The 13,277-nt window shown below is 41.5% G+C and overlaps 1 protein-coding gene across 6 annotated transcripts in view; it reads right to left on the bottom strand.

Annotated features, from left to right (window-relative positions):
* Positions 1 to 13,277, bottom strand: part of jade2 (jade family PHD finger 2) — a 162,202-nt gene that overhangs the window by 14,683 nt on the left and 134,242 nt on the right. For 5 of the 6 annotated variants that reach the window (XM_080201440.1, XM_080201435.1, XM_080201436.1 and 2 more), the window contains one exon: positions 9,589 to 9,717. In XM_080201440.1, the coding sequence (XP_080057566.1) occupies positions 9,589 to 9,717 (129 nt within the window). The remainder of the gene's footprint in view (positions 1 to 9,588; positions 9,718 to 13,277) is intronic. The other variant, XM_080201441.1, reaches the window with a different exon arrangement.

Here is a 13,277-nt window from a genome sequence, read left to right as displayed (position 1 = left end):
AATCAAAGGTTATCAGGAATATAGAACTCGAAACACAAACAGATCGGCTGTGATCTTATTGAGTAACTGAGCAGGCTCAAGGGGTCGAATGGCCTATTTCTGCTTCTTCTGCTTATGTTTGTATTAAACTGTCACATCTGCAACGCAGCCCGCAAACCAATGGTCCCACAACACTCTTCCAATCTTCATACTATCTAAAGTTGCCCCTCCAAATTGGTGACTTCAGAGGAGTTCTGTTTCCTCTCGGGGAGAATACTGACATGTTTCGCACTCATGATTACAGGTAACCCTTTTCAAGGTAACAAGAAAAAAGAAGCAAGCAATGCCACACAGGGTATTGAGGTAGCACTAATGGAATGGAAGAATCGATAGCACGGTTTTAATGTCAATAACTCCTTAGCACATCAGAGGATCCCACCATGCATCCATTCAGCCCGTGTTTAAAACTTCCTACTAAACCATCCCTGTTTCTGTCATCTGAAGTCAGTGCCGGAGGCAATGTTCTTTTTCTAAAATGCATTACTACCATTCGGAATTTGTTTTGGCTTGCAATCCGAAATTCCTGTCTACTAATAGCAGATGTTTTGGGAGCATCAAAGGAGGCTGTGGGCATGTGAACTCACTGTAACAATTTCCACTTATTTGGATGGCTCCAAAGGTGCAATGTCTGTGCTCCTCCTGTACAAACCTTTCTATGAAAATCTCAACTTAGACTGGCCTTGTTGCTTGGAGTTGCTGTTGTGTGTGCCTGCCCCTAGCTTATTTCCTTCCTGCTGGCCTGCTTTCTCCTCCTGGGAAGTGGTTTAGACACTGGGGGTGGGTGAGGTTCCAGATTGCTTGGTATTTCCTCCATCAGACCATCAGTTGTTTGGATAGGTGCTTCAGCTATGTGTTTGCGGTGAGGAGAGCTGCACTGTAACCTAGCCAGAAGCTACACCTTCTTGCAGTTAGCAGCAAAACCTACGCTAAATTGTGTACTGTGCAGACCTTTCACTTTCTAGTCAGCAGACCCACTTGCTCCCAGAGTTTAAAACTATTCCAAGCCGAAGCAAAACAATGATGTACAAATTCCCCTCAAGACATTTGCAGGGAAGATATCTAGGTCAGCGAAACCATAAAATAAAGAAACAAACACCTTGGTTTATTTCTGGAGGAACAGAATTGAAACGTAAGGTAGTTATGCTAAACCTGCATCCAACCTTGGTTAGGCCACATTTACGGTACTGCATGCAGTTCTGGTTGTCACAGAATAAAAAGGATACAAATTGCAAAACATTGGTGGGGGTGGTATACAGATCACCAAACTGTGGTGGTAATGTTGGGAAAAGCATTAGACAGGAAATCAGAAATGCATGTGTTAAAAGAACATCTGTGATTATGGGCGACTTTAATCTGCAGATAGATTGGGAGTCAAATTAGTTACAGTGCAATAGAGGAAGAATTTCTGGACTGCATATAGGATAGTTTTCTGGAACAACACATTGATGAACCAACAAGAGAACAGGTCATCTTGGATTGGGTATTGTGCAATGACAAAGGATTAGTTGGCAATCTAGTTGTGAGAGAACCCTTGGGGATGAGTGACATAATACAGTAGAATTCTTTGTCAAGGAGGGTGGTGATATTAGGTGATTCTGAGACCAAGGTCCTAAATCTCAATAAAGGTAACCATGATGGTATGAGGCATGACTTGGCTATGATGGACTGAGAAATATTACTGAAAGGAAAGACAGTGAAGAAGCAATGGCAGGCATTTAAGGAACAAAAAGGTGAACTCTAGAAGTTGTTATTCCTTTTGGCGCAAGACAAGTTAGGGAATTGTGGCCAAACCACGGCTTACAAGAGAAATCTGAGATAATATCAGATTCAAGGAAGAAGCATAGAAATTAGCAAAAGAAAAAGCAATAGGCCTGAGGATTAGGAGCAGTTTAAAATTCAGCAAAGGAGGGCCAAGGGATTCATTAAGAAGGGAAAAATAGAGTATGAAAGTAAGCTAGTGGGGAACATAAAAACTGACTGTAAAAGTTTCTAATGATATGTAAAGAGAAAAAGGTTGACAAAAATGAACGGCAGCCTCTTTCAGTCAGAAATGGGGGATTTCAAAATGGGGAATAAAGAAATGGCTGAGGAATTAAATTTGTCTTTTGCTTCAGTTGTCACAAAGGAAGACATGAATAATGTACCAGAAATTCTGAGAGAAACAAGTTTTAGTGAGGTGCTGAAGCAAATCAGCATGTGTAGAAAAACATTTTAGGGAAAATCAATGGGACTGAAGGTGGATAAATCTCATTCTTCATTCCAGATAGTTTAAAGAAGTGGCCCTGGAAATAGATCCATTCATGGTTATTTTCCAAAATTCATTGGACTCTGAACTGGTTCCTACAGATTGGAGGGTAACTAATGTAAGCTCGCTATTCAGAAAGGGAGATAGAGCTAAAACAGGGAACTATAGGCCAATAAGCCTAATGTTAGTACTGGGGAAGTTGCTAGAGTCTATTATCAAGAATTTTGTAACTCAGCATTTGGAAGGCAATGGTATAATCAAAGTCAGCATGAATTTACAAAAGGGAAGTCATGCTTGACCAATCTATTAGAATTCTTTAAGGATGTAACTTGTCGAGTTGAGCGAGGAGAACCCGTGGATGTGGTTTACTTATTTGCAAAGGCTTTCGACAAGGTCTCACATAACCGGCTACTATGTAAAGTTAAAGCACATGGGATTGCAGGCAATGTCTTGAGATGAAGAGAAAGCTGGTTAGCAGACAGGAAGCAAAGACTTGGCATAAATGGGTCTTTTTCTGGTTGGCAGTCATGACTAGTGAGTTTCCACAGGCTCTGTATTAGGGCCCCAACTGTCCACATTCCATATTAATGTTTGGAAAAGGGAACTGGATGTATTATCTCCAAATTTGCAGATAATATAAAGTTGGGTGGGAGAGTGAGCTGTGAGGAGGGTGCAGAGATGCTTCAGAATGATTTGGATAAGCTGAGTGTGTGGGCATCTGCAATGGCAGATGCAATATGATGTGGATAAATGTGAAATTATCCACTTTGGTAGCAATAACAGAAAGACAGATTATTACTTGAAAGGGTGTAAATTGAGAGGGGTGGATACTCAGCAAGACCTTGGTGTCCCTGTGCATCAGTCGCTGAAAGTAATCAAGCAGGTACAACTGGCAATAAAGAAGGCAAATGGTATGTTGGCTTTTATAGCGAGAGGATTTGAGTATAGGAATAGGGATGTTTTGCTGCAATTGTATAGGGCTTTGGTGAGGGTACACCTGGAGTATTGTGTGCAGTTTTGGTGTCCTTACCTGAAGAAGGATGTCCTTGCTATAGAGGTAGTAAAGTGAAGGTTTACCAGGCTGATTCGGGATGGCAGGTCTGTCATATGAGGAGAGACTAAATTGGTTAGGATTATACTAAGCGAACGTTAGAAGAGTGAGAGGGGATCTCATATAAACTTAGAAAATTCTAACAGGGTGGATTCAAAAATAATGTTCCCAATGGTGGAGGGGTTCCAGAACTAGAGGTCATAGTTTGAGGATGAGGGGTAAACCTTTTAAAACTTGAGGTGAGGAGAAATGTCTTCACCCAGAGGGTTGTGAATGTGTGAAATTCACAGAATGTAGTTGAGGCCAAAACGTTACCTAATTTCAAGAAGGAATTAGATATAGCTTTAGGGCTAAAGAGATCAAGAGATATTGGGGAAGGGTTGGCGGGGGGGGGGGGGGGAGGATCAGGATATTAAATTCAATGATCAGCCATGATCAAAATGAATGGTAGAGCCGGCTCAAAGGGCCAAATGGCCTAATTCTGCTTCTAGATTCTATATTTCTATGAGGAAGATTTACATGGATCATACCAGGAATTTACGGGTATACATATCAGAAAAGGATTGAAGACAAGAGTGTTTTTTCACTAAAAAAAAAGGTTTGACCCAACGAAAGTCTTTAAAATTATGAAAGATTTTGATAAAATGGATATGGAGAGAATGTTTCCAGTTTTGGCTAAAGCCTAACTACAGGACACATGTATAAGATAATTACCAAGAAATCCAAAAGGGAACTTAGGCAAAACTTTTTATATAATTTGCCATCTGGGAACAGTATCAGCAGAAACAGATGGCTAGACTTTATTTTGGCTTGAGTTTATTATGAAAGCTTGACTGAGCTCCAAGACTCATAAAAAAACCAAAGCTCAACAGGGAGTCTGGACATTCTGGAGTGATTATGTTGCCTGATTGACAGCTTTATGAGATTATATTATATTATTCTGTGATCTCTTTTGTCAATGTCTACATGTTTATTTGGACAATATTAAAGAGGGAAGGAGGGTTGAAGTGGGTAAAGCTTCTGTTACTGATACTCTAATGACTCTGTGTGACTTTTACAGGGCTGTATGAACACCAGGTTTTTTAAGCAGATTTCGGAAAAGACATTTCTTTTGTTGGCAATTCAACAGTTGCCAATGCTATTAGTGGTTTATTGGTTCTGTATGATGTACCTACAGAGGCATCATAGGGAGTAGGTGGGGGAGGGTGACAGTGAGTGGACAGTGAGGGTTAGAGGGTCTGGTCACTTTTACTACAACTGACAGGAAGTTACAGAGAACTGAGATAGGCCTTCTAATCAGCCAGTCTCTGCACTTCCCTGTTCCTATAACCATCCATCATATGCTTCGAGAGTTGGCAGACCAGATTCTCTCCTGCCCTTATCTCCCTAGAGCCACGATTGACTGTAATGGGGCTCTTTAAACTGAGGAGGGCCTGCCAAATAATGAAATGTCCTGACTTGAGCTACCCACTTCAGTAACAAAAATTTGGCCCATGACCTTAGCATTCCTGGAATGAGGGTTCTTGGGGCCTTCATTCCTGATTGTCATCTTGTGACTCTCAGACCCTGTCCCATGGTCAAATATTTGGTAAATTTCACTATTCAGGTTCACAAGTGGAGTAAAGGTAATTAGACAAGATACCAGTGAATTGTTCGGAAGAAAATTAGGAAGGAGCGGGACATGCCAAAAAGAAAATGTTGACATTCTGACTCTGCGTGACAGAGTACAATATGGATTAGTACTTAGAATGCTTTGTTAGATGGTGATTTGGGAGGCACAATGCCTAGTTGAAGCCAGTTATCTCAGCTGGCCAGATGGTTAAGAGTAGTGCTGAATAACACAAACAGTGTGGGTTCAATCCCCATTATACTGGGACCTATTTCTTCACCTTGTCCATAGAGGCATCATGGTCTAAGCCTTGATGAACAGTCCCTAGACACTATCTGAGGAGAGAGAGACAATATCCATTCATCTCGGTGATTTTTCATTTTTCAACCAGGCTAATGGGATCACAGAGTTGTTATGGTGCAGGAAGCCATTTAGCCAATCGTGTCTGCACCAGCTCTTCAACTGACCAATTCGTTTGGGGCCTGCTTCCCCCCAACCCCGCCACCTGTATATTCTAGCTTTTCAAATAACAGTCCTAATTCCCTTTTAAATGCTCCAATTGAACCTGCCTCCACCACGCGCTCAGGCAGTGCATTCCAAAAATGAATCTCTTGCTGTGTTAAATCTGTGCCCTGTTGGTCTCAATCCTTTCACAAGTGGGAACAGTTTCTCCCGATCTACTCTGTCCTCATGATTTTGAATATTCTTATCAAATCTCCTCTCAGCCTCACCGCTCCAAACTATGTTCCTAACAGAAGTTCCTTATCCCTGGAACCATTCTCGTGAATCTTTTCTGCACATTCTCTGATGTCTTCACTTTTTTCCTAAATTGTGGTACCTAGGAATTAGCACAATACTCCAGCTGAGGTCAGACTATTGTCTTATACAAGTTCAACATAACTTCCTTGGCTCTTGTTCTCCATGTCCCTATTAATAAAGCCTAGGATATTGTATGCTTTATTAACCACTCTCTCGCCCTGTCCTGCCACATTCAGTGACTTATGCACATATATATACCCAGGTTCCTCTGCTCCGTCACCCCCTTTAGAGTTGTACACTTTAGTTTATATTGTCTCTCGATGTTCTTCCCATCAAAATGTATCACCTTATATTCTCCACATTAAACTTCATCTGCCACCTGTCTGTCCATTTCACCAACTTGTCTATGTCCTAGTTTCCAGTTCACAATGTTTCCAAGTTTCATATAGTCTGCAATTTTTGAAATAGTACACTGTGCGTCAAAGTCTAAGTCGCTGATAAACATCCGGAAGAGCAAGGGTCCCAACACTGACTCTTGGGGAACTTACTACAAACTTTCCTCCAGGTTGTAAAACATCTATTACTCAGTGTTTACTGTCACCAAGCCAACATCATATCCATGTTACTACTTGCTCTTTTATACTATGAGCCACAACTCTGCTCACAAGACTGTTGTGCAGCATTGAATGTTTCCACAGTCCCTGTTTGTTTGTAAAGCACTTAAACTGAAAAAGGTTTTGGACATTCTCAATCCAGTTGCATGTGGGCAAGCTGAAATTGCCCACGGTTTGGTGTGAGTTGGGAATTTTCAAGAGAGGTAACAAGGATGGATGGTTGATAAGTGCACAACCAAGTATCATGCCGTTACAGTAAATGGTTCATTTCTATTACGGCAGAGGAAATAAAGCTTTATTCTGTATCTTACTTATTAAATCTTTTCCCCAAGAGAGTTTAATGGAGCTTTACTTTGCATCCATTCAACACCAATTATTGTAAAACATTTACAATACTTCTCTTTCCTCCTGTGTAAATTGTCTGGCCTATCTGATTTTCTCTCTATGATTAGCTATCCAATGTACCTGTTTCTGCTTTCTCTTCACCCCAAACCCCTATTTAATATGTAAATGTCCCGAGGCAGGTTTATGACAAATAAAGATGAATGGAAGGCCCATTTCACTAATGCATTATAATTTAAACGCATCATCTTCAACATGATACAAATTCTGTTTTCTTGTTTACCACCATTTCTCAGTCTCAAGGTATTTTAACTGGTCTATGATTTCCTTTCCCCAAATCCCTTTGCTCTGTAAGTTTCATCATAATAAATCAACTGGAAACAAATTTAATATCGTTCAGACTTGCAAGTGTTGCTCAGCACTTATCCGTTTTAAATTGCATTTCCTTGCCCATGGTGAAACTGGGGAAAGTACTTGAAATGTTGCTGATTAAGACTTCTCTGTTAGTTCTTTTCCTATCCCGTACACAACTGATTCTGCAAAGTTTTTGCAGAAATAACAATACTTTTAGTACAAAATCCTACACTCTTGTACAGATATGCAATGATAATAACCTTACTCTAATAGTTGAGCCATTCGTTGATCTGCTTCACTTTAATTCTGTAATCCCGATATGATTCACAAACTGTTTTGAACAGGTTTCTTTGAAAGGCATCATATACCACTCCTGGACTGATATAATTGCTGTGGATAAAGCTACACCATTTTACTTTACATTTGGAAGCCGAATTCCAATCTTAACCAAATTGACTTCTGTCTCTGCTGTCTCTATGGATCTCAGCTACAATGGCCCCTGACATTTACAGGGAGGTGGCAGGGGAGCTATTTTTAGTCAGGAAACCCCGGAGTACAGGTTTCCCCTCAGGTTCTCCCAAACTTAATGTCACTAAGATAAACTTTTCCTCCTTGTCCTTCTCAGCCTGGAGCCGTTGACATAGTTGACCACACCATTCTCATCCAACACCTTTCCACTGTTGCCCATGTGTGTGCAATGCACTCCACTTGTTTCCATTCTTACCTATTTAAATCACAGCTTAAGAAGCAGCTGCAGTGGCTTCTCTTCCTGCTTGCGCACTCATGAGCCCCAAGGGTCTATCCTCGCCTCTTCCTATTTCTCATTTATATGCTGGACCTGGGCAACACCACCTCCCTTTGGCTGCTGGGCATCCCAAGGCATGATAAACTTTGCCAGTGTCAAAGCTGAGAGAGTGATAATATGAGAAAAACAGTCTCACTAAAATATTTAAAATGAGGATCCCACCTTATGAGGATGAGTTGATTGCCCATCCCTGTTAAAAGTGGAAGTTTGCCATTTGTGTTCCAGTTTGAAATTTCTTATGTCTTAGCTGCTCACCTGACCTAAACCCACCTATTTTTAGGAATTAAAATGATCCTGCAGGCTCCAAAATTCACTTGGGCCAAAACTGATGAGGGACTATAAAACAGGATGGAATTCTACCAAGAGATTCCAGAGGTTTATCTTCCACTCACCCCATCATGTCAAGGAAGCATGATTAGAACCAAGGCGAGGACCCTGGGATATCCAAGGAATTCCGTCTACTCGGCTTTCTGGGGACCTCAATGGAGTTCTCAACTAAGAGTTGCAAAGAATTCCATCAAAAGTCCCAGGAAAGGGTTTAAAAGTCTCCAGAACAAATGGACCCTGAAGGAGTCTGATTATCTTGGTTATGTTGGGAACTGACTCCTTTAGGAGCAGAGGGATCACTAAAGATGTGCGGGTCCCAAAGATGTGTGGGTTAGGTTGATTGGCCATGCTAAATTGTGCCTTAGTGTCAGGGATTAGCAAGGCAAATGTGTGGGGTTACAGGAATAGGGCCTGGGTGGGATTGTGGTCAGACTCGATGAGCTGAATGACCTCCTTCTGCACTGCAAGGATTCTATGATTCTATTCTATAGACTGCACCTTTAACTGCCCAGTTTTGGCCTCTGAAAACTCAAGTGAAATGGTTAGTTTGAAGGACAGATTAGAGTAGGTGGCTGCAGGCACTGATGGTGCACCTCAATCATGGTAATGACCTTATTCGCAACTGGGTCTCCATCTTTGGGGACCAGTGAATGAAGACCTGCTTCACAACCTCCACCAATGGAGCAGACTGATAGGATTTTCAAATCTAGTGACTTTGGTGTTTCGGGAATCTGAATCCAGGATTTCAGATAACTTGGCAATCTCTCTCAGGACACCTATAAAACGATAGTTAAAATAAGACATAGGAAGGGAAGTAGGCTATGGTCCCTCAAGCCTGTTCAGCTATTCAAACACAAAGAGCCCACCACAGTGTTAGACAACGTGTACAAACATTCAGAATATCTGAAAACATTGATGGTTTCCCTCTCTCTTTTGGCTTTTCCCATGGTACACATGGTCACCACATCGCTGGCTGATCACCATTCTCCATTCCTATCAATGATTATTTTTGGGATTCACGGGGGGAGCTTTAAAGAGCCAGACATTCTTCCTGCCTTGAACTTTTCCTATTGCAGGCTGGGGACTGGCGGCCATATAAGCTGGCCTGTCTGCACCATGGCCATGCACCATGGATTCCATGGCCAACAAGTCCTGGAGGGGGATTTGAGCCTGGGTATTCTGGCTCAGAGACAGATGTGGTACCATCAAGTGCAGAAGAAAGATTTCATAAACTGAAAGTGAGCAAGTGACCTGCTCCATGTTTACAGAATTGATACCTTCTTCCTTTTGGGGAAGAAACATTTGGAGCTCTCCTGACAAAATCATCTTATGAGTATAGAAAAATCTCCCCTCTGCTTAGGCCCTGCCTCCCAGGCACACATGAAATACCAGTATGTTGCTGATTCTGATTTTTCATTGGTGTAAAACTACAAGGTGACTTACCAAGTTGCTTCAATAAGGACCGCGTTTCACTCTTTAACTTGCCTTTCTTCTCGAGACTGCCCTTCGATCTGTTCTTCCCACGCTCCTTCGGATCACTCGGTTTTCCTTTTGTTTTTTTCGTGGAATTTCCTAGGATAGAGAATCCGACATAGAAGTTCCCAAAGCTGCTAACACGGCTGGCTGCTGTTTTTTATTGAATGGAAGGTAGGCTGTGGGAGCAGGATGAGGATTGCGTGTGAATATTTCAGAATCAGACCCAAGTTTAAGGACTGAAACCTGAATTTAGTCAAATGGATTCCAGTTTTGTTTTTAAAGTTTATTTATTAGTGTCACAAGTATGCTTACATTAGCATTGCAATGAGGCCACAAAGTCGAGTACCTCACTGGAGCACTAATGTACAACTTTACTAAGCAGCAGTACATTAAATATTATGTCTGAGTCTTAGTCACGATGCTGTGGGGAAATAGTAACTGAGGTCAGAGGGAAAAGCCATTCTTATCAGCACTCACGCCAACTTCTTACTAGTGTTATAAAGCAGAGATGGATCCCCCCTCTGAGAACTCATACCGAAACACCCAGAGGAGTACCTCACCTTATAATCTATATAAAGTGTGTGTGAAGTAGTGTGACCTGCCCTTCAGCAACTTCTAGTGATTAAATACAAAATAAATCCCTGACACTCACTCTAAAATGAATGTAACAATTTATTTATCTAACAGTAAGCAAATTAACTATTAACAAACCAAATAAATTCCTTCTAACTATTAACTATTCCCCAATAAAACAAGATTCTAATAGAATGCTGTTCAAATAAATACAATTCCCATTCATTAACAAAAAGCAAGTTTAGTCACTCTAAATTACAACCAGATTTTACGTCTTCCAGAATATTCTGGGCCTTTTCTGTTGATTTTTCTGTTTGGAACTTCTTTCTTCTTTGTAGCTTTGCTATTTAGATGGTGCTTTCTCTAAGGTGTAGATGAAGCTATGAGAGCCAGCGACTCTCTCTCTCTTTCTCACTCTACAGCTGAGAGCTCTAGAAAGTGGCAGTTGCTTTACCTCTTTGTCCCACTGTCCCCTCCTTTTATACCTGTGATGACATATCAGTATTTCCCACAATAAGATTGCTAATGGGTGGTCAAAACCATCAGATTTAAATTTAATAGGTTTTTGGCATCTTAAGTACTTGATTCAAATTGATGGGCTAAAATCAAAAGTCTGTTGTCTTGGTAAAACTGCTGCTTGGCCTTTCGATGTAAATGTTTCAGTTTTGGGCTCTCTACGTATTTACAGTTTAAATCTCTAAGCAAGAAAAAGCACCAGCTTTTAACAGGACATGTAATACTTTCCTCCTTAGTATTTGACAATTACTCTATCCAATTTCTCAAAACTAGCTAACTTAAAAAAGTGAAACCTAAGAACAGGTTGCCTTTCTCTGTTTTCTTGACGATAGTGGGAGAAAATAAATGGATATGTATCTTTTTCAATTATTTTCGCAAAACTTCAAAGCACTCTCTGAAGGAACAAGAGCAGATATATTTTCATCCGGCCCTAGCTACCCAGAAAAGCGAGAGCCATGGGATGAAAAGCACAGGAAGATGATTTATCAAATAATCAAGGAGGTACATAACAGATGATCAGGTTTAATTATTTAAGGCTCCACTACCTTCAAATGGAGGTACGATTTTACTGCTTCATCAGAAAATGGCTTTGAAGTAACCAGCTCATGAATAGCCCTTAATTTCCTTCATTTCGCTCACGTCAGAAATTTATAATTGCTTACCTGCAATAAACTGCTGTTGGACAATTTTGTGCAGATTTGCACCTACAAATGGAAGCTTGCCCAGGTTGTAAGTTACTTCAACTTTAATTTGCCGTCATTCAGTGAATCATCAATAATAAAAAAAACGCCTCGGAGTAAAGGGACCGAGATGAGGTGGAATTTCTTCAGCCAGGGAGTGGTTAATCTGTGGAATTCATTGCCACAGAAGGCTGTGGAGGCCAGGTCATTTAGTGTATTTAAGACAGAGATAGGTAGGTTCTTGATTGGTGAAGGGATCAAGAGTGATGGGAACAGGGGTTTAGAAACTTATCATCCACAACTGAATGGTGCAGCAGACTCAATGGGCTGAATGGCCTAAGGGAAATTCACAGTAACTTCATTGCAGTGTTAATGTAAGTCTTACTTGTGACCAATAAATAAACTTTAGGTAGGGTTCAGCTCAACTACAGGAGATTAAGTAGCTCACTAATAAAGAAAGGCTGTTATTTACTGGTGCCTACGAGCTTGTACTCCAGTATGGTTCAATAAAGAGATGGGGAGGGAAATAAGGTTAACGAATTCAGACTCACAACTGACACAAGCATTAACACTAAAATATAGACAGCCAGCTTTTCTGGCGCTCTTAGTCAGGAAGATTGCCTTTGGCAGGTGAGAAGCTGCATCTCCCCATTCCTTTATACATTTCAGTGATACTCCCTTACCTCCAAAAAAAGCTTTTAAAAGAACTTCAATTTATATCATACCTTTCAAATTTCCAGCATGTCCCAAAATGCTGCGCAGTCAATTAATCATCGAATGGTTACAGCACACAGCCCTGCAAATATTTTGCCCTCATGTGCTATCCAATTCCCTTCTGTAAGTCATGATTGAATCAAACAGCAATAAGATAACTGATCAGATAAGTCATTTTAATGAGCTCGGTTGCAAGATACATATTGGCCAGTACATCAGAACAACACCCTACTCCTCTTCCCCTGCTGCTTTGGGGTCATTTGTACCCACTTGAAAGAGAAGGCAGGACCTCAGTTTAAGATTTCATACAAAAGGTAGCACAGTTAGTGTAGTACTCCCTCGGTATTGTACCCAAGGGTCAGCCTAGGTTATTGGCTCAAGTCTTTAACATGGATCTTGAACCCATGACTTTCTAACTGGGGTGAGCAGGGTGATGTCGCTAAGCCAAGGCTTACATAATGAACAATATCAACACAGAAACTTAAAGAAAAATGGAGCCATCATGAAAACAATCCAGTTTCCCACCACACAAGCAGAGAGCTGGCATTCCAGTCAGTCTTCACAAAGGGTGCCCACAATTAAGGAAACTCTAGCCCTGATTTAAACTTGGGCAAGAATTGGGCAACTGTGGGCTAAGGTGAACAGCAAACCGAATGCCCCAAGTCCAGAAACTTGCAGAATATCAATCATTTCAACACAATCTCCAGATTGCTCTCTAAGAAGAAAGAAAATGTGTATTTATACAATACCTCAACATGGATGGGATTCTCCCAGCCCTCTGCGCTACTCGGGTAGCATCGCAGACTGAGAGACATCACCGGGGTGGGGTGTGTGTGTGTGTGTGGCCACGGTGAGGAGGTGGCAGCGGCTCTAGTGGGACTCATGACTGACATCTGGTCGATTGAATCTCCCAGGCCCTTTTTACCACGTAATTAGTTCTGCATCAGAAATTGGCACAGGGCTGAATACCACTTGGAAATCTGAATTCCCGTGTGATTAGCGGGCCTGGTACGGTAGTCACGGGGCCTGCTAGTGTCCCCCCACTGCCAGGAGAGGTCCCCCACAAGTGTGCTCATCCGGCTGGTGGGGATAGAGACCACTGGGGCCTTCCTGGGAGAGGGGGTGCCCTTTGGGCAGTGCCAGCCTGGCAGTGCCAGAGATTCATTGAAGTAC

This window comes from Carcharhinus amblyrhynchos, chromosome 13, assembly GCF_965287045.1.
Source record: "Carcharhinus amblyrhynchos chromosome 13, sCarAmb.v2.hapA, whole genome shotgun sequence".
NCBI lineage: Eukaryota > Metazoa > Chordata > Chondrichthyes > Carcharhiniformes > Carcharhinidae > Carcharhinus > Carcharhinus amblyrhynchos.
This window is presented reverse-complemented; position numbering and strand designations above follow the sequence as displayed.